This window comes from Cervus elaphus, chromosome 1, assembly GCF_910594005.1.
Source record: "Cervus elaphus chromosome 1, mCerEla1.1, whole genome shotgun sequence".
Classification (NCBI taxonomy): Eukaryota; Metazoa; Chordata; class Mammalia; order Artiodactyla; family Cervidae; genus Cervus; species Cervus elaphus.
The window spans coordinates 55,760,586-55,781,281 of record NC_057815.1 but is presented as its reverse complement, the minus strand read 5'-3'; the positions used below and the strand labels follow the sequence as shown (position 1 = coordinate 55,781,281).

General features: G+C 36.3%; 1 protein-coding gene across 3 annotated transcripts in view; it reads right to left on the bottom strand.

Moving 5' to 3' along the window:
• The window catches only part of SBF2 (SET binding factor 2), a 494,424-nt gene that overhangs the window by 226,710 nt on the left and 247,018 nt on the right, over positions 1–20,696 (bottom strand). For all 3 annotated transcript variants that reach the window (XM_043903289.1, XM_043903298.1, XM_043903284.1), the window contains one exon: positions 732–864. In XM_043903289.1, the coding sequence (XP_043759224.1) occupies positions 732–864 (133 nt within the window). The remainder of the gene's footprint in view (positions 1–731; positions 865–20,696) is intronic.

Genomic DNA, 20,696 nt, shown 5'->3' with positions numbered 1-20,696 from the left:
AAATATTTTTAATAAAATCTGTAGACTGTGTAAATTTTTTCTAGGTCACTGTGATTAACAAATTGATAAAAAATATTAGAATAAAATATTGTACTTACAGCACTCTCAGTCATCACTGTTTTCCTTTATACTTTTTATTACAAAAAAACTAACATCCCTCTCTGCCCCCAAAATAGAGGGAAAAAAAAGGAAGATAAAGCCTCATGTATTTAATCAGCTTTGACAATCACCAATGCATGGCCACATATATATTTCTACCCATTTTTGTTCTTTTTCCTACCACATTATTTGGAGCAAATCCCAGATACCATATCATGTATACATAAATACTTTAGTATATATCTAAAAAAGGTAAGGGCTGTTTTAAAAGTAAAACTATAATTCCACTATAACTGCCTGAATTAACAATAATTTCTTAATATTAAATAATCAGATATTACTATCTTAAGACTTTTATCTCCAACTATATTCAAAGGGAATTAAATGTTGCTGACAATACTATTCAAATTGATTACTTTTTCATGAAAGGAATCAACACTCAATAATAGGCAACTTGGAAAAGTTCCAAATTCTAGGCTAGATTTCTATCAGAATAATGACTCTTCTAACAGCATAACATTGTAAAATATGCCCTTGTCATTCAAAACTGTTGTGAAATGATGTTTTGATTGATCATTGATAAGTAATGCATAATCTGGGAGTAAATAAAAATACCAAATAAAAACCCTTACCTATATTTAAGAGGAAACATTAATGACTCCAGGGCTCTACAAGCATCACTAAGTCTCTGGAAACTTGCAGAATGGAAGAGAACCTTATTTTCTGTAAGGACCGCACAAAAGAGGCTGAGGACATTTTGAATTCCTGAAAACACAAAGAGCAAATTCTTACCAAGTGCATTTAATTTTATTATGTGCTGCCAAGAAACATAGCCTTAGAATGACATGGAATGAAAAAGCGAATACTTAAAAAATCTCTGAAGAAAAATATTTAGTTAAACTATGAATTCCAAAGAGCCTATGGGTATTTGTTTTCCCAAACTTTCAGTTTTGTTTGTCTTATTCTTCAAATCAGTGTACACTCATTGACTATATTAGTTAATTGGAAATATACTATTACCTTCTTTTTGACTTCATCTCCAAGGTCTGTACTTAAATTTCTATTTTAGATGCTTGGCCTTGTTTTAACAACTTTTTTCCCTTTTAAAGTTAATTTGTCTAATGTTAACATAACCAAACCAGTTTTGTTGTTGAAATTTTCCTAGTATATCTTTTTTTCAACTTTTTACATCAACCTTTCTCTACTTCTTGGAAATAGCATATAGTTGACAATTTAAAAAAATCTCCTCTAAAAGCAAGAAAAAAGCAACATAGGAGAATAATATGAATTTATAATTTACATAAGAGGAAATCAAAATGGCTGATTAACATGAAAAGAAGCTCCAACACTTTTAATAATCAGAAAAATTCAAACTAAAAAATTCAGGGGGTATGATTTTAAACCTACTACAATAGCCAAAATTAGAGTTTGACAATTCTAAGTTTTTATGAGGATGGTAGGGAAAGGCATGATCATATACACTGCTGTGACAAACATAAATAAAGTTAAGATGGACATGCACATACCCTGGTATCTAGTTAATGCAGTAATTTTAATAATTCCATTTTGAGTTATTTATCATAGAAACTTTCATATGTACCCAAGAAGATAAGGTACAAAAAGGAACACTATAGAAGTATTTAAATAATGAAAAAAGTAGATACATCCCAAATATAAGAATGAAAAATAAATTATAGTAAAATTTAAGTTACTAAAAATTAAACTTCTGACTGAAGATAGCAAATGTTGACTGAAACAAAAAACTAAAACTAAAATTTTATTATTCAAAATTTATAAAATGAAATAATTATTAAAGAAATTTAAATATTTTCAAGTGATATGGCTTTTGTGTGGGGTAGGTCAGTAACATTTATACCTACGACTTTAAGATTAGAACATCACCAAGACTTTAGGGATACCTTTACAACCTGAAAATAAGAGAGCTAGTGCTAATATATCAGTGTGAACAACTCTCCCAAATATAAAGTTGAGTGAGGAAACTATGGTATAAAGTGATTCTATAGAATGATAGCATTTATATATTGCTTAAAACCATACAAAATGCTACTATATACCGTTCAGGTATGTATCAGTACAAACATAGACCATATAAAGATATATCCGGGAATAAAAAGAACCAAATAAAGGACAGTATTTGTCTCTGGGATGAGGTGGCATACGCAAGAAGTTTCAACTATAATCATGATGCCACATTTATTAAACTGAATAACGTGTGTGTTCAGTTGTTCAGTCGTTTTGGACTCTCTGTGACCCTGTGGACTGTAGCCCTCCAGGCTCCTCTGTCCATGGAATTTCCCAGACAAGAATACTGGAGAAGGTTGCCATTTCCTTCTGCAGGGGATCTTCCCAACCCAGGGACTGAACAGGTGTCTCTTGTGTCTCCTGCACTGGTAGGCAGATTCTTTAGCACTGAGCCACCTAAGAGATAACATTAAATATTTTTCTTTGGAAATAATTAAAGCTTACAAAAAAGCTGCAAGAACAGTGCACAGAGCACCCAAATATCCCTCACAATGATTCACTAATGTTGAATTTTGCTCCATTTGCTTTAACATTTGTACTTCATGTGTAAGCATACCCTGCCTCTTTCTAAAACCACACACATGTTTTCTGACCCATGTGACTGTACACATCATGACATTCACCCTTAAATATGTCAGTATGTTTTTCCTAAGAATAAAGATAATGTCTTCCTTAACCACAGTATGGTTATCCTCCTCAGCAAATTTAACATGTTGCAATATTTTAAGTCTAATCCAAAATCACTGCAGATGGTGACTGCAGCCATGAAATTAAAAGATGCTTGCTGCAAGCATCTTTCCAAAAGAAAAGCTATGACCAACCTAGACAGCATATTAAAAAGCAGAGACATTACTTTGCCAACAAAGGTCTGTCTAGTCAAAGCTATGGTTTTCCAGTAGTCATGTATGGATGTGAGAGTTGGACTATAAAGAAAGATGAGCACCGAAGAATTGATGCTTCTGAACTGTGGTGTTGGAGAAGACTTTTTTTTTTTCCATTTATTTTTATTAGTTGGAGGCTAATTAGTCCCGTGGACTGCAAGGAGATCTTACCAGTCCATCCTAAAGGAAATCAGTCCTGAATATTCATTGGAAGGACTGATGCTGAAGCTGAAACTCCAATACTTTGGCCACCTGATGTGAAGAACTGACTCATTGGAAAAGACCCTGATGCTGGGAAAGATTGAAGGCAGGAGGAGAAGGGGATGACAGAGGATGATATGGTTGGATAGCATCACTGACTGGATGGACATGAGTTTGAGCAAGCTCCGGGAGTGAGTGATGGACAATGAAGCCTGGCGTGCTGCAGTCCATGGGGTCACAGAGTCGGACACAACAGAGGGACTAAACTGAACTGAATATTTTAAATCTAATCTCACATGTGTATTCTTATTTTGTTTCATTCTGACTCAAAATTATTCTTTGGAACTTTTCCCCTACCATAAGGATTCATTCTAAGCTCAATATTTCATTTAGGTGTCCCGTTTCTTTGCTGTGCTGTGCTTAGTCACTCAGCATGGAGCATTTCCACGGCATTAAATTATTTTCATTGAGATGAAATTCACATACCATAAGATTAAACATTTCAAAGAGAACAATTTATTGATTTGCTTACTAAATCATCCCAAGGAGTATATCCTACTCAATCACGTTCTATCATCCTTTACCATACTGTAGAATTTGGTTTGCCAATATTTTGTTGAAGATTTTTGCATCTAAATTCAAAACGCTAAACCTGTAGCTTCCTTTTCTTGTAGTGTCCAAGTCTGACTTTGGTATTAGGGTAATGCTGGCCTTGTAAAATGAGTTTGGAAGAGTTCCACTTCTTTTATTTTTCAGAAGAGTTGCTAATAGACAGCTATTAATTCTTCAAATTTTTCATTGGATTCATCCAGAGAAGCCATGTGGTCCTGGACTTTTCTTTTAGGGATGTTTTTGATTACTGATCCAACCTCCTTGTTAATAACTGTCCTGTTCAGACTTCCAATTTCTTTATTATTCTGTTTTGGTAGGTTTTATGTTTCTAGGAAGTTATTCATTCTTCCAGGTTATCTGATTATTGCTGGGATCACAGGAGTTGCTTATCATCTGTAGTGTTTCTGTGGTATCTTCAGTAATGCCCCCTCTTTCGTATTTGATTGTAATGAGTCTTCTCTTTTTTTCCTAGTCTAGCTAAAGGTTTATCAATTTTACCTATCTTAAAAAAAAAAAAAACAGCTTTCAGTTTCACTCCTCTTTCCTACTGTCTTTTCATTCTCTATTTTTTGCTCTGATCTTAGTTATTTCCTTCCTTCTACTAACTTCAGACTTCACTTATTCTTCTTTTTCTAATTACTTGGAAGGTAAAGTTAGGATGTTTGAGACCTTTCTTTTTCTTAATACAGATATTGATCACCATTACCATTCCTCTTACATCTGAATTTGCTGCATCGTGGAAGTTGTGGTGTTTGCTTTTCCATATTCCTTTGTCTCATGATACTTTCGATTTCCCTTTTAATTTTTTCATTGACCCACTGGTTGTTTAAGAACATTCTGTGTAATCGCCATACATTTGTGAATTTACAAGTTTTCTTCCAGTATTGGTTTTTAGTTTCACACCATCCTGGTTGAAAAGCACATTTGATATGATTTCAATATACATAAATTTATTAAGACTTGTTTGTGGCCTAATATATGATTCATCTTAGAGAATGTTCAATGTGTGCTTGAGAAGAATGTGTATTTTTTTGCTGCTGTTGAATGGAAGGTTTTATATATGTCCGTCAGATCCATCTGCTGTAACATTTTCAGTTCTTGCTATTTGCCTTACTGATTTTCTCTTTGGATGATTTACCTGTTGTTGCATGTGGGGTGCTGAAGTCCTCTACTATTATGGTATTGCTGTCAATTTTTCCCTTCAGATCTGTTAATATTTGCTTCATGTATTTAAGTGATCTGATGGTAGGTGCATAAATACTTACACTTATTATAACTTCTTGATGAACCAACTATTTTACCATTTGTTGCTATTGTTCAGTCACTCAGTTGTGTTCAACTCTTAGAGACCCCAGGGACTGTAGCATACCAGGCTTCTCTGTCCCTTACCATCTCCTGAAGTTTGCCCAAGTTCACATCTATTGCATCAGTGATGCCATCTAGCCATCTCATTCTCCAACGCCCTCTTCTCCTTCTGCCCTCAATCTTTCCCAGCATCAGGGACTTTTCCAATGAGTCAGCTGTTTGTATTAGATGACCAAAATGCTGGAGTTTCAGCTTCACATCAATCCTTCCAACAAGTATTCTGGGTTGAGTTCCCGTAAGACTGACTTGTTTGATCTTCTTGCTGTCCAAGGGATTCTCAGAAGTCTTCTCCAGCTTCACAGTTCAAAGGCATCAATTCTTTGGCATTCTGCCTTCTTTAAGGTCTAGCTTGCACAACCATCATGACCACTGGAAAGACCATAGCCTTGACTATACAAAACTTTGTTAGCAGAGTAATGTCTCTTCAACACACTGTCTAGGTTTGTCATAGCTTTCCTGCCAAGAATCAAACATCTGATTTCGTGGCTGCAGTCACCACCCGCAGTGATTTTAGAGCTCAAGAAGAGGAATTTACCATTATATAATCACTTTGCCTCTTATTACAGCTTTTGGCTTAAAGTCTATTATGGCTGATATCAGCGTACCTGTCTGTACTTTCTTTTGGCTTCTATGTGCATGAGATACATTTTTTATAGTTTCACCTTCAGTCTAAATGTATCATGAAGGCTGAAGTGAATCTCTTTTTCTTTTAGGCTCCAGTGAGGATGCCAGCACCTAGCTTCATGCTAATTAGAAGCTGAACTTTGAAACTATGCAGTCAAACCCCTTTTGGGAAACACTGGGAGATGGGTGTTTTTGCCTGCTCCCTCTGCACTAAACACTGAACCTGGAGGGATAACCACAGTAAGCGCTCATGAAAGTGAAAGTTGCTCAGTCATGTCCAATTCTTTGCGATGCCATGGATGTCCGTGGAATTCTCCAGCCCAGAATACTGGGGTGGGTAGCCTTTCCCTTCTCCAGGGGATCTTCCTAACCCAGGGATTGAACCCAGGTCTCTCGCATTGCAGGCAGATTCTCTACCAGCTGAGCTGCAAGGGAAGCCCAAGAATATTGGAGTGGGTAAGTGCTCATAGCCCATTAAGAACTGCCTCTTTGTTTTCTGTAGTACTATGGGACTCGTGAACACAAGCTCTGCTGGCTTTCAGAGTTAGGAGTTTGAGGGAACCATTCCTCAGGTGGGAGTTTAAAAAGTTGATATGCAAGATGTGTGGCCCCAACCTTTCACTCTTTTTAAATTTTTAAAAAATTTATTTTAAATAAAAGGATAATTGCTTTACAATATTGTGTTGATTTCTGCCATACATCAACATGAATCAGCCATAGGTATACATATATCCCCTCAGTTTTGAACCTCCCTCCCACCTCCCATCCCATTCCACCCCTCTAGGTTATCACAGAGTCCCAACCCTTCACTCTTCAGGGAAAAGTTGGGTTTTCGGGGTTCCATCCCTGTTATATGGTGCTATGCAAGGACTGGAGTTTATGGCAAGAGTGTATATCCATTATTCCTACCCATTTCAATGTGGATATTTTCTCAGGAGCCTAAGGTATAAGAGTCACTTAACTAGTTTCTAAATTTCACAGGGAATTGCTCCATGTGTAGCTGTCTGTGAGAGAGCGAAATTCAGGAGCCTCCTATGTTGCCATCTTGATCCTGAGTCTCAGCTATCCCTTCTATGGCTCTGTCATTGCCAGGATTTTCTGGTTAAATTTCTAGCTGGTCTGCCACTAGTCCCAAAGAGGATTACAATGCAGAAAAGCAGCGTTAATTTCTTTTTATTTCCTACTGGATTCAACATTATTTTTGTTGAAAATGATGTTGTGGGCTTAAGCTTTCCAACCTTTTGGCAGCAAAGTTGACGGTTTTATGTCCCGCCCTGCCCAAGCAAAACAATCATTCTCATTGTGGGAAAGATAGGAGTCATCCAGGTAAGAACACTATTCTTATCCGAAGTTCTACCATGAGTAAACGCTACTGAATTTGTTGTTTGCTTTTGCTCAATTTGCAGAGAATTGAAAGAGTTGTATGCAACAATTATCTAGTTTTACTGCTGGTTCTTTGGGGAGAGGATTTTCTGAACTCTTCATACTGCCATAACCAGAATCATTATCCCCAGTGATGTTGATTTGGTTCACCTAAACTTTTGTTTATTACTATCTAACTCTTCCAATGTATACTTTGTATTTTTCCTCGTAACTAATAAGCCATTTGAGTTCAGACACTTTAGATCATGCAAATATTTTGTTCCTCACCAAAACTTTTGCCTAGAAATAGCATCAACTGATCATTACTATCTGAATCAGTCTTTACTGTAATGATTATAAAATGCTTTTGCAAATCATATTCAACCAATTAGAAATTAGCACTTAATGTAGAGCAATAATCAGAACTCTCATTTATTCTCCCATTACCTACTTATTTATATATCCATTATCAGTATAGACTCATGGATTTCTATTTTTTTATTCCAACATTCTGTAAGTTATTACTGACCTTAATTATGTTTGTGCCCATTAAGTCCTAAACTTAGACAACGGTCACCCCTTTAACCTAATTCCTGTGTCCCTATGACATGAACCCTTTCCTTTTTAAGTTCTTTCTTACTTTCTAGCCTGACAAAATAATCCAGACTCATATTTTACCTACTCTGTCCCTGCTCTGAAGTTAGTCACCTCTCCAAGGAGGCCTGGTTCCTTCCATTAGAAATGGCTTTTAAAAATCAAGAATTGAAGGTATTAGGGTAAATGTTAGATCATTTCTGCCAAGGTATCTTTGTTTTGGGGTTACTTTTACAGATAAGAGTAGATACATGCACATATACAAACATATATACATGCATACAGACAGGCACACACACACACACATACATATATATATCCATACACATGTATTTGAGAATTCCGAGTCCATATCATTACTTTCAGTTCCAATCTATTATCGCAGGGTCTCCCAACTGACTCCAATACATATTTGTATGTTCCTTCTTCCAGTGAAAACCCTGGATCCTAATGACATAAACACATTTATTCATTTGCTAAATCTTATATTGGGGGCTTCCCTGGTGGCTCAGATGGTAAAGAATCTGCCTACAATGCAGGAAACACAGGTTCAATCCCTGGGTTGGGAAGTTCCCCTGGAGAAAACAATGGCTATCTACTCCAGTATTCTTGCCTGGAGAATTACATGGACAAAAAGCCTGGTAGGCTACAGTCCATGGGGTCACAGAGAGTCGGACATGTAGATGACACCAACCTTATTGCAGAAAGTAAAGAGGAATTAAAGAGCCTTTTGATGAAGGTGAAAGAGGAGAGTGAAAAAGCTGGCTTAAAACTAAATATTAAAAAAAACAAAGATCATGGTATCCGGTCCTATCACTTCATGGCAAATAGATGGGGAAACAGTGAAAACAGTCACAGACTTTATGTTCTTAGGCTCCAAAGTGAATGTGGATGGTGACTGCAGCCACGAAAGTAACAGACACTTGCTACTTGGAAGAAAAGCTATGACCAACCTAAAAGTGTATTAAAAAGCAGAGACATTTCTTTGCCTACAAAGGTCCATCTAGTCAAAGCTATGGCTTTTCTAGTAGTCATGTATGGATGTGAGAGCTGGACCATAAAAAAACCTGAGCGCCGAAGAATTGATGCGTTTGAACTGTGGTGTTAGAGAAGACTCTCGAGAGTCCCTTTGACTGCAAGGGGATCCACCCAGTCCATCCTAAAGGAAATCAGTCCTGAATATTCATTGGAAGGACTGATGTTGAAGCTGAAGCTCCAATACTTTGGCCACGTGATGCAAAGAACTGACTCATTTGAAAAGACCCTGATGCTGGTAAAGATTTAAGGCAGGAGGAGAAGGGGATGACAGAGGATGAGATGTTTGGATGGCATCACTGACTCAATGGATGTGAGTTTGAGCAGGCTCCAGGAGATGGTGAAGGACAGGGAAGCCTGGTGTGCTGCAGTCCATGGGGCTGCAAACAGTCAGACATGACTGAGTGACTGAACAACAGCCTTGCTCTGTAATCTAGGTTTCCTGGTTCAATGGATAGAGCCTAGCCTGGGGGAGCAGAGCCGTGGGTTCCTGTTCTGGTTGCCCCTAACTTTCTAGGTGACTTTATTATATTCGTTTATTCAACAAACATTTACTGTGTGCCTACCACGTACCTGACACTGTCCTGAGCCCTCGGGCAAGCATTAGCCCACAGAACAGTCACAATTCCTGTCTTACTAGAGCTAATGGCTGAGTGAGGAGACAGACTACAGGGAATTGACAAGCAACCTGCCCTCCAAACCTTCATTTCCCAAACCTTACAACTCCACATATATGTGGAATCCAGGAAAATGGTACAAATGAACCTATCTGCAAAGCAGAAACAGACACACAGATGCACAGAACAAAGGTATGGACACCGCTGGGGAGAAGGGGGTTTGGGATGACCTGGGAGACTGGGACGGACATATAGACACTGCTAAGGTAACTGGGGAGAACCTGCTGCTCAGCACAGGGAACACTCCTCAGTGCTCTGTGGTGACCTAAATGGGATAGAGATCCAAAAAAGAGAGAATGTATGAACACACACAGGTGACTCACTGTGCTGTACAGAAGAAACACAACATTGTAAAGCAGCTGCATTCTGATAAAAGTGTAAAAAAGAGAGCAGAGTTATTTGCTTCTATATGTCCTCAGTTTTAATATATTTTGCTTCTTTTGATTATGATTGGTCTAATACTATTTTCTGAGGGTGTGAGATCTAAATAAGTTTGGAGAAGTCAAAACTTGAGAATTTGCTGTACCATTTTAGCAACTTCTTGTGAGTCCAAGTATTTAAAAATTAAGATTTACATTTAAAAAAGTCTGTAGTTGTAATTAAAAGTCTGTTAATTTCCAAAGGCTATTATGACAAATTTCCACAAACTTAATGGCTTAAAATTCAGAAGCCCTACTCCTGGGTTTCCCAGCTTCTAGCAATTGCCTGCATTCTTGAGCTCATGGACCCCCTTCCATCATCAAAGCTGGTAAGGTTGGTTGACTCTTTCGCTTTCGTGTGAATCAGAGTGCACCACTCTCACACTATATCTCCCTCTTCCATCTTTTAAGGACCTTTATGACTACACTGGGCCCACCTAAAGGAATTGACATTCGAGTTGCAGTTTTTTTTTTTTTTTTTTAAACTGGGAAAATTAGGAGAAAGGGTGAGGAAGTGTATAAGACTCTGTACTTTTTTTTTTTCATTTATTCTTATTAGTTGGAGGCTAATTACAATATTGTAGTGGGTTTTGTCATACATTGACATGAATCAGCCATGTTTTAAGGATTAGCAGAAGTTAAGAGTTAGGGAAGCGAGATCAGCAAGACTTTCAAAGTTGACAGACAACCACATGCAAAGAAACAAAGGACTGAGGGAGGGAAAGGCATTCAGAAGACCGACAAGGAGTTTTGCCAAGGGCAAGTTCATGAACAATCTATACACCATTAGGAAGGAATCCAAACTTTTCCCCTGAAGACTCTGGGGAAGAACTTTTCCCTCTCTACTTCCCTCTGAACTCACTCTAATACCCACAAAAAAAATAAATCCATTTTGATAATCCATCAGAAAATAAAAGTCATGGCCAGCATCATGTAGTATTAGATAAAAAGTGAAGAAGGAAGGTATGCGGCTCTCCTTAGAGAGCTTACATTAGTAGAATCAATTTATGACAGCAAGGAGTAAAATATTACACTATATTTACTACTAAAGGATAACATCTCATGTATTAGAAATGAGTCAGGGGTAACAGTCTAATGCTTAAAGGGTAAGTTTCTCATTATCCAGAAAATTATTTCAGTTCAGTTGCTCAGTCATGTCCGACTCTTTGTGACCCCATGGACTGCCAAATGCCAGGCTTCCCTGTCCATCAAAACTCCTGGAGCTTGCTCAAATTCATGTCCATCGAGTCAGTGATGCCATCCAACCACCTCATCCATAATATAAAACAAAGTTTACCTGTGAGTAACTAAAGGATTGCTTAAATTTTGCATTTTTAAACATCACATGCTTTAAGTTTTAGATAATTAACAATCTCAAACATTTTAAGAAATTACATAGATATTTTTATTCCTAACCAGCACCACTTGTTGCTGGCTTCATTTTCCTTGAACTGCTAGTCATAATCAGTTTTCTAAATAACCTTGAATGTTTCCTAGTCTTTGGTAGCCAATGTCTATCCAAAGCTACACAATAACAGGAGAGAAAAACAGTATGAAAAACAAACATTCCAGTGATAATTTCTACTGATTTGACTACAATGATACATACACATCCTGTTGACTATCCAAACAGTAAAACATTCTGAAAAATTACTTCCTGATCTTAACTTTTCCTTGAGGGTTAAAGATCTAAAATTCATAACACCAAACATTAATGAAGGTATTTGTTTCTTGCTTTGAAAAAACACCACAAACTTCTCTCCAGAAACCTCCCCTTCTCTGAATAATAAAGATATGCTATACAAATAGAACACTATGTCTCAGCTTTCAAATGGGCAAATTGAGGAATTGAAGGTCCTGGTTTTCTTGGCAGGTTATATTTCCAAAAGCCTTAAAGAATTTACTATGATTCTGTCACTCCACAATGGAGAAAATGTTAGAATAGTCATGGCTTAACAAAAGTCATGAAAAACGGTATTTCTCATTCATTGATGAATATTTGTTGAAAGCCTAGAAGAAAAAGAAATGTAACAAGGCAAAATGGTTGTCTGAGGAGGTCTTACAAATAGCTGAGAAAAAGAAGAGAAGGGAAGAGCAAAGGAGAAAAGGAAAGACTTGATGCAGAGTTTAAAAGAACAGCAAGGATAGATAAGAAAGCCTTCTTAAGTGAACAATGCAAAGAAATAGAGGAAAACAAAGAATGGGAAATACTACAGATCTCCTCAAGAATATTAGAGATACCAAGGGAACATTTTATGCAAAGATGGGCACAATAAAGGAAAGAAATGGCATGGACCTAACAGAAGAAGATATTAAGAAGAGGTGGCAAGAATACACAAAGGAACTGTACAAAAAATGTCTTAATGACCTGGATAACCATGATGGTGTAGTCACTCATCTAGAGCCAGACATCCTGGAATGTGAAGACAAGAGGGTCTTAGCAAGCATTACAACAAATGAAGCTAGTGGAGGTGATGGAATGCCAGCTGAGCTATTTCAAATGCTAAAAGATGATGCTGTTAAAGTGCTGCATTCACTATGCCAGAAAACTTGGAAAACTCAGCAGTGGCCATGGGATTGAAAAAAGTCAGTTTTCATTCCAATCCCAAAGAAAGGCAATGCCAAAGAATATTCAAACTATCACACAACTTCACTCATTTCACATGAGTAATGCTGGTAATGCTCAAAATCCTTCAAGACAGGCTTCACCAGTATGTGAACCGAGAACTTCCAGATGTACAAACTGGACTTAGTAAAGGCAGAGGAACCAGAGATCAAATTGCCAACATCTGTTGAATCACAGAAAAAGCATTCCAGAAAAATATCCAGGAATTCCAGGAAAACATCTACTTTTGCTTCGTTGACTACACTGTTGTGACTGTGTGGATCACAACAAACTGTGGAAAATTCTGAAAAAGGTAGGAATTTCAGACCACCATACCTGCCTCCTGAGAAACCTGTATGCAGGTCAAGAAGCAACAGTTAGAACTGGATGTGGAACAATGGACTGGTTCCAAATTGGGAAAGGAGTACATCAAGGCTGTATATTGTCATCCTGCTTATTTAACTTATATGCAGGGTACATCATGCAAAATGCTGGGCTGGATGAAGCACAAGCTGGAATCAAGATTCCCAGGAGAAATACCAACAACCTCAGATATGCAGATGACACTACCCAAATGGCAAAAGGCAAAGAGGAATTAAAGAGCCTCTTGATGAAAGTGAAAGAGTAGAGTGAAAAAGCTGGCTTAAAATTCAACATTCCAAGAATTAAGATCACTGCATCTGGTCCCATCACTTCATGGCATATAGATGGGGAAGCAGTGGAATCAGTGATAGACTTTATGTTCTTGGGCTCCAAAATCACTGCAGATGGTAACTGCAACCATGAAATTAAAACACGCTTGCTCCTTGGAATAAAAACCATGACAAACCTAGACAGCGTATTAAAAAGCAGAGATATCACTTTGCCAACAAAGGTCCATCTAGTCAAAGCTATGGTTTTTCTAGTAGTCACGTATGGATGTGAGAGTTGGACCATAAAGAAGGCTGAGCACTGAAGAACCGATGCTTTGGAACTGTGGTGCTGGAGAAGACTCTGTTAGAGTCCCTTGGACTGTAAGGAGATCAAACCAGTCAATCCTAACGGAAACCAACTCTGAATATTCACTGGAAGGACTGATGTTGAAGCTGAAGTTCCAATACTTTGGCTACCTGATGTCAAGAACTGACTCACTGGAAAAGACCCTGATGCTGGGAAAGATTGAAGGCAGGAGGAGAAGTTGACGGCAGATGATGAGATGGCTGGATGGCATCACCACTTCAATGGACATGAGTCTGAGCAAGCTCCAGGAGTTGGTGACGTACAGGGAAGCCTGGCATGCTGCAGTCCATAGGGACAGAGTTGGACATGACTGAGCAACTGAACAATAACCAACACCACTATGCTCCAAATACTAGGAATATAATCATGAAGAAAAATAAAATCCCTACCCTCTCAGATTATCTAATACTTTACAGTTTAGTTCTGTAACTACCATTGAGAGGCAATGTTTCATATTTGTTACAAATTCAGTGCATTATTTCCAAATATGTTATAAATGGAAATCTTCTAAGTAAAAAAATAACTAAATAAACAATGTAATAAATAACTAAACTAAATGTAACTCAACTGGGCAACTATACATGGGTGTATTTCAGTGGTTATGAACATTTTTATCCCCTTGAATGTGACATGAATTAAATACACTTTGCATGCATGCCAGGTCGCTTCACTTGTTCCTGACTCTTTGTGACCCTGTGGACTGTAGGGTCCTATAGTGGACTCTTTGTGACCCTGTGGACTATAGCCCACCAGGCTCCTCTGTCCATTGGATTTCCCAGGCAGGAATACTGGAATGGGTGCCATTTCCTTCTCCAGGGAATCTTCCTGACTGAGGGGTTGAACTCAGTCTCCTGCACCGGCAGGCAGAGTCTTTACTGCTGAGCTACCAGGGAAGCCCATTTAGTGGTAGCATTTAACCATTTAGTGTTAGTATTTAAACACAATAAAAGGAAAATGGAAAATCCTTTGAATTAGGATTCTTCTGAACTGTCCTCAAATGATATCATGTAGCAAGCAGATATTAAATACTTTATTTATGTATGATTCTAGCAAGCAGAGTACATTAATCAACAACCCATTGGTCATGACTGTCAGTATTTGGTATTTTGAAAATAGTTTCCTTTATAAACCTAGCATAAATATTAAATGTTTAATTTTTAAAAGAAAGCAATCAGTTTTCTGATAACATTGTGACCACTTCTGAATGCTCAAGCTTCATCAAATATCTTATTATTTCATGAATGCCTATCATGGGTCTATATCATTGCTTATGTCTTTCTCTCTGCCTGGAATGTCCTTCCACTTTTCTAGCTAGTAAAAGTTAGCTCTTAGTATCTCTATTATTGCACTAATTACACTGTACTATAATTTTTAAAACATATAAAAGTATTATCTGGGATAAGAGCATGCGACAGTTTTATCTTTACATCCCTAGTGACTAGCACAAGACTTGACATATGGTAATGGTTCTGTAAGTATTTGACCAAAAAAATTATACTCCTGTAGATAGGCATCATAGAAATTTTGTTCTTTCTACTAATTATTATAAAAACTTAAAATTGAAACAGTCTTCCCTAGAAATTCTTAGGACTACGGAATAAAGTAGACATGGTAAGAAGCATCTTCAGAAAAGTGCTCCAGACAGACTAGTGAGGAGATTTAATTTGTTTCAAAACCTCAAGACAAATAGCTGACAATCAAACTATCTCAAAATGATTAATCATACATATAGTTACAGTAAAACACTAAATTTCCTATTTCTTCCTTTTCTACCTAGAGCACAATATTCCATTTACAGTAATGATCTAAACTTTTGTGTCCACAAATTCTCCAACTACATGTTCAACTACATACAATAAGAAAGAAAATGGCTACTTCATTTTTTTCAATTGTAATTGAGAATAAGACTAAATCAAGTACTAGTGTTATATGAATGATCTAGGAAAACTAAATGAAAACAGTAATGTGATCCAAGACTCTATATTTTGATCATTTAAGGAAAAAGGACAAAAATCATTCCACAACTGATGCATTAATCATGTCGTTCATAAATTTACCAATCAACATATTCTTCTAAAGCTGTTACCTTTAAAGAGAAGAATTTTCCACAACTTAAGCCTTCATTCTTTCCTCTAATAATCTTTCTTCTTTCTTTTCAGGAACATAAATTACTTTTGATATGCTTATAAAAGTTAATATCACTTTAAGAATAATTATATAGCATTACAATCAGAAGCTTTTCCAGAGGAAGGCAAAAGAGAGAATCCCAGAAGTTTTCCATTAAAACATTTAAGAGCAGAAATAACTTTTTGAATAGCAAGTATGGTTACAATCAACATTTTAAGGATGTTTATATAAAAAGGAAAAATAATGTTTGTAAGATAAACTGAAGAAAAAACTCTAGCAATTTTAATAATTAAAAAAAATCTCTACTTAGTATTAGAGATAATACACAGAAATATTGACTCAATAATAGCCCATGAAAAACTGGCTAAATATGGGTAAGCAAAAAGAAAGTATGCATATAAGAAAGTTTACACTAGGATAGGATCATGAGGAAAATAGAAATTTTGATCAGACCAGTAATGAGTAAGGAGATTCAAACTATAACCAAAATTTCCCAACAGAGAAAAGTCCTGGACCAGATGGTTTCACTGGTGAATCCCACCAAACATTTAAAGAAGAATGAATACCAATTCTTCTCAAACTCCTTCAAAAAACTGAAAAGGAAGGAACAATCCCTAAGGCCAGAATTACCAGAATAACAAAGCCAGGTAAGGACTGAATAGGAAAGAAAATTGCAGGCCAATCTTACTGATTAACATAATATATGAAAATTCTAAACAGAATAGCAGGAAAATGAATTCAATACCACATTAAAAGGACCATACACAATGATCAAGAGGAATTTAATTGCAGGATGCAAGGATATTTCAACATATACCAACAAATCAATGTGATATACCACATTAATAGAATTAACTATTAAAAAATCCTATGATTATCTCAATACATGCAGAAAAACATCTGACTCAAAATTCTTTCATGATAAAAACTCTCAGAAAATTGAGCATGGAAAAAAACATACCCCAACATAAAAAATGCCGATATGAGAAGTCCACAGCTAACATCTTATTTAACAGTGAAAGCATGAAAGCTTTCCCCCTAAGATCAGAAGTAGGACAAGGGTGCCCACTCCTTTTCAACACAGTACTGGGAATCCTACCCAGGGCAATTAGGCAAGAAAATGAAATAGAAAGCATCAAATCAGAATGGAAGAAGTAATAGTTTCTGTTTGAAGATTATATGACCTTATATATATACAGAAAATCCTAAAGACTCCATCAGAGAGCTGTTAGCACTAATAAACAAATTCAGCAAAGTTGCAGGATATAAAATCAACATAGAAAAATCATTTCTACACACTAACAACAAACTATTTGAAAAAGAAACGAAATAATCTCATTTATAGTAGCAACAAAATGAATAAAATACTTAGGAATAAATTTAACCAAGGAAGCAAAGATCTGTATGTTGAAACTGATGAGAGTTTGATGAAAGAAACTGAGGAAGATACAAATGAATGGAAATATACCCATGTTCATAATTCAGAAGAATTAACACTTAAAATATCCATACTACATCAAACCACCTATAAATTCAATTTAATCAAAATTATTGAAAAGACCCTGATACTGGAAAAGACTGAAGACAGGAGGAGAAGGGGACAGCAGAGGATGAGATGGTTGGACGGTATCACCGACTCAATGCACATGAGTTTGGATAACCTCCAGGCGTTGGTGATGAACAGAGAGGCCTGGTGTGCTCCGGTCCATGGGGTAGCAAAAAGTCAGACACTACTGAGTGACTGAACTGAACTGATAATTATATTTTCATAGACATAGAAAAAAATCAATCCTAAAATTCATATGAAACCATAGAAGTCCCTGAATAGCCAAAGGAATTCTGAGACACGACACAGTTGGAGGTTTCACAATTCCTGATTTTAAACTATATTACAAGGCTACAATAATACTTTTAAAAAAGTATAGTACTGCTATAAAAACAGACACATAAATCAATGGAATAGAATTCAGAGTGTAGAAAGAAACTCATACATATACAGTGAACTAATATGTGACAAAGACCCAAAAATATTCAATGAAGAAAGGATAGTCTCTTTAACTAAAATTGAAAATTCATGTGCAAAATAATGAAATTGGACCCCTATCTCACACCACTCACAAAAAATAACATGAAACAGATTAAATATATAAATAAAAGAAACAAAACTATAAAACTACTAAAGAAAACAGAGAAAAAGCTCCCTGATGCTGGTCTTGGCAATGATTTTTTAGATGTGATACCCAAAATTCAAGCAGCAAATACAGAAGTAAACAATTGGGACTACACCCAACTAAAAAGTTTCTGAACAGCAGGAGAAACAATCAGTAAAATGAAAAGGCAATCTATAAACAGGAGAAATTACATGCAAATCATCTATTTGCTAAGATATTAATATCTAAAATATAACAGCAACTCATATAACTCAATAGCAAAAAGGAAAAAAAAAGATTACAAAATGGGCAAAGGACTTAAAAAAAAACAGACATTTTTCCAAAGAAGACATATAAATGCCAACAGGCACATGAAAAGATACTCAACTTCGCTAATCATCAAGGAAATGCCACTCATCTCACAACAGTTAGAATGACTACTATCAAAAGACAAAAGAGATCTCTCTTGCACACTGTTGGTGGAAATGTAAATTGGTCCAGCTGCTACGGAAAACGGTATGAAGGCTCTCAAAAAATAAAAAAATAGAACTACCATATGATACAGTGATTCCACTTCTGGGTACATATTCAAAGGAAATAAACTCACTATCTGTAAGAGGTACTCATGTGTTCACTGTAGTACTATTTACAATAGCCATGACATGGAAACAACCTATGTGTCTATCAACAGATGAGTGGGAAAAACACATATGTAATACACTGGAGTATTATTCAATTATAGAAAGGAAGGAAACACTGTCTTTCATGACAACATGGATAGATCCTGAAGGCACTATGCTAAATGAAATGTCAGCAAAAGACTAATACTCTATATCCTCATTTTCATAGACTGAAAAAGCTGAATTCAGAAACAGACATTATGGTGGTTGCAAGGGGCTAGGCAGTGTGCGAGGGCTTTCCCAGGTGGCTCAGTGGTAAAGAATCCGCCTGCTAATGCAACCAGACCCAAGAGATGTGGGTTTAATCCCTGGTTTGGGAAGATACCCTGGAGTAGGAAATGGCAACTCACTTCAGTATTCTTGCAAGGAAAATCCCATGGACAGAAGAGCCTAGCAGAATACAGTCCATAAAGGTAGCAAAGAGTCAGACACAACTGAGTAACTGAGCATGCATGTACGCAAAGGGTATGGGAAGTGGGAAGATACTGGTCAAAATATATGAATTTCAGGTATAAGATGAATAAATGTATAGCAGGGTCCTATAATTAACAATATTGTATTACAGATTTTAAAACTATGAAGAGAGTAGATGTTAAATGTTATCAGCACACAAATGATAGTTACGTGAGGGGATGAAGGTGGTAACTAATCTTATTACAGTAATCATTTTTCAATACATATAAGCATCACAGCATCACACTGTAAACCTTAAACTTATACATGTTATACCTCAAGAATATCTCAATAAACACAGATGTTACATGATTCATGCTGTTTTACTATGGAAACAGAGTGACAGTAACTTAAGCCCCAAAAAAACTTTAGCCTGTGACTTTAAGAAGGTCTAATAAATAGTGTACTATACAGTGGGGAACAGTTATTCTAAAATGAGTGTGTTTATAGTTAGAAACCAAATTATAGGTGAACATATATCTCAAAAGATGTCAAGAGAATTTCACAAAATTATCTGGAGAAAGGAGGGATAGCTGAGCTATGGATTAAAAAAAACAGAGGGGCTATAAAAACCAGTTCCTAAAAAAAAAAACAAAAACAAAAAAAACAGTTCCTGTGAATACAATCTTATTAACATGAAAAATTACAATTTTCTACACAAAACACAAATCTTAGGTAAATAAAAAGCAATTCACATAGACTACAAAAAGATACAAATAAATAAAATAGATGTTAAGTTGGAGATGAAGCTGGTTAACAGAAAATTTTAAGGAATGAGGTGGGTAATGGCAAAAGTCCACATAACTACTTCAGGCAAACACTGCTCTGAAATTGAAAAACAAATTCATTATCATAACAACCCTTGGAAAGAAGAACCAAGGAAATGCTATCATTACATTTAGGCCTTTCACAGGAAAACTAGTCAAGGCTACAAAAGTATCTTAGAGTTTTATCTGCTTCCTGTCTGTGCTTTGTAAAATCTACCACCACTACCGCATGCCCAACACAGGTAGTGAACTGTGATAATGGTCTAATATTGGCCTTCAACAACACTCTAACCAAAATGACCAGTGATAAAAACATGACTGCAGACAGAATTATCAGTACCACATGCTTTGGCAACTACAACTGCATACAATGCTGTTTGAGAGGCATCTTTCTTTCTCCTTTCCTTTCTTATCTTTTCCTTATAAAGAATAAGCTAAAAGAAAGATGCTGAAAAAGTAAATTTTGAATATGTAAGCAAAAGATAATTAAGCTCAAAATACTAGAGAGTAAAATAATGAAATCTGATATTCAAATGGCTGATCATCATCTGTTCTGTGGACTTCATCCATATACAGAACTCTCCTAGGAGATATGACTGCCGCCTTCATGGCTGGTGCAGTAATTTATTCAGTAAACACGGATGCCTTCTGTGCCCAAGGCACTATGCCAGATATAGAGGATGCACAGGATAAGAAGACAAGGCAGTTCTTGAAGCTCCCCAGTCAAGAAAGTGAAAACGCCCTATTAATAAATAAGGGAAAAACATGTCTTCCTGAAGACATTTGGGAATTAACATATCAGTCCTCTGCTGCCTTTTTGTTACCTGGGGATAAAATCTCTTACTTTGTTTAAGCACTGAACTTTTATTAAAAAAAAAAAAAAAAGGTGTACATATGAAGAGTTAAATAGTTGCACAAGTTTTTAAAATATTACTAAGATAAAGCACAAATACAGAAAAGAATACAAATCAAAAGTATAGTTCAATGAACTATCTTACAAACA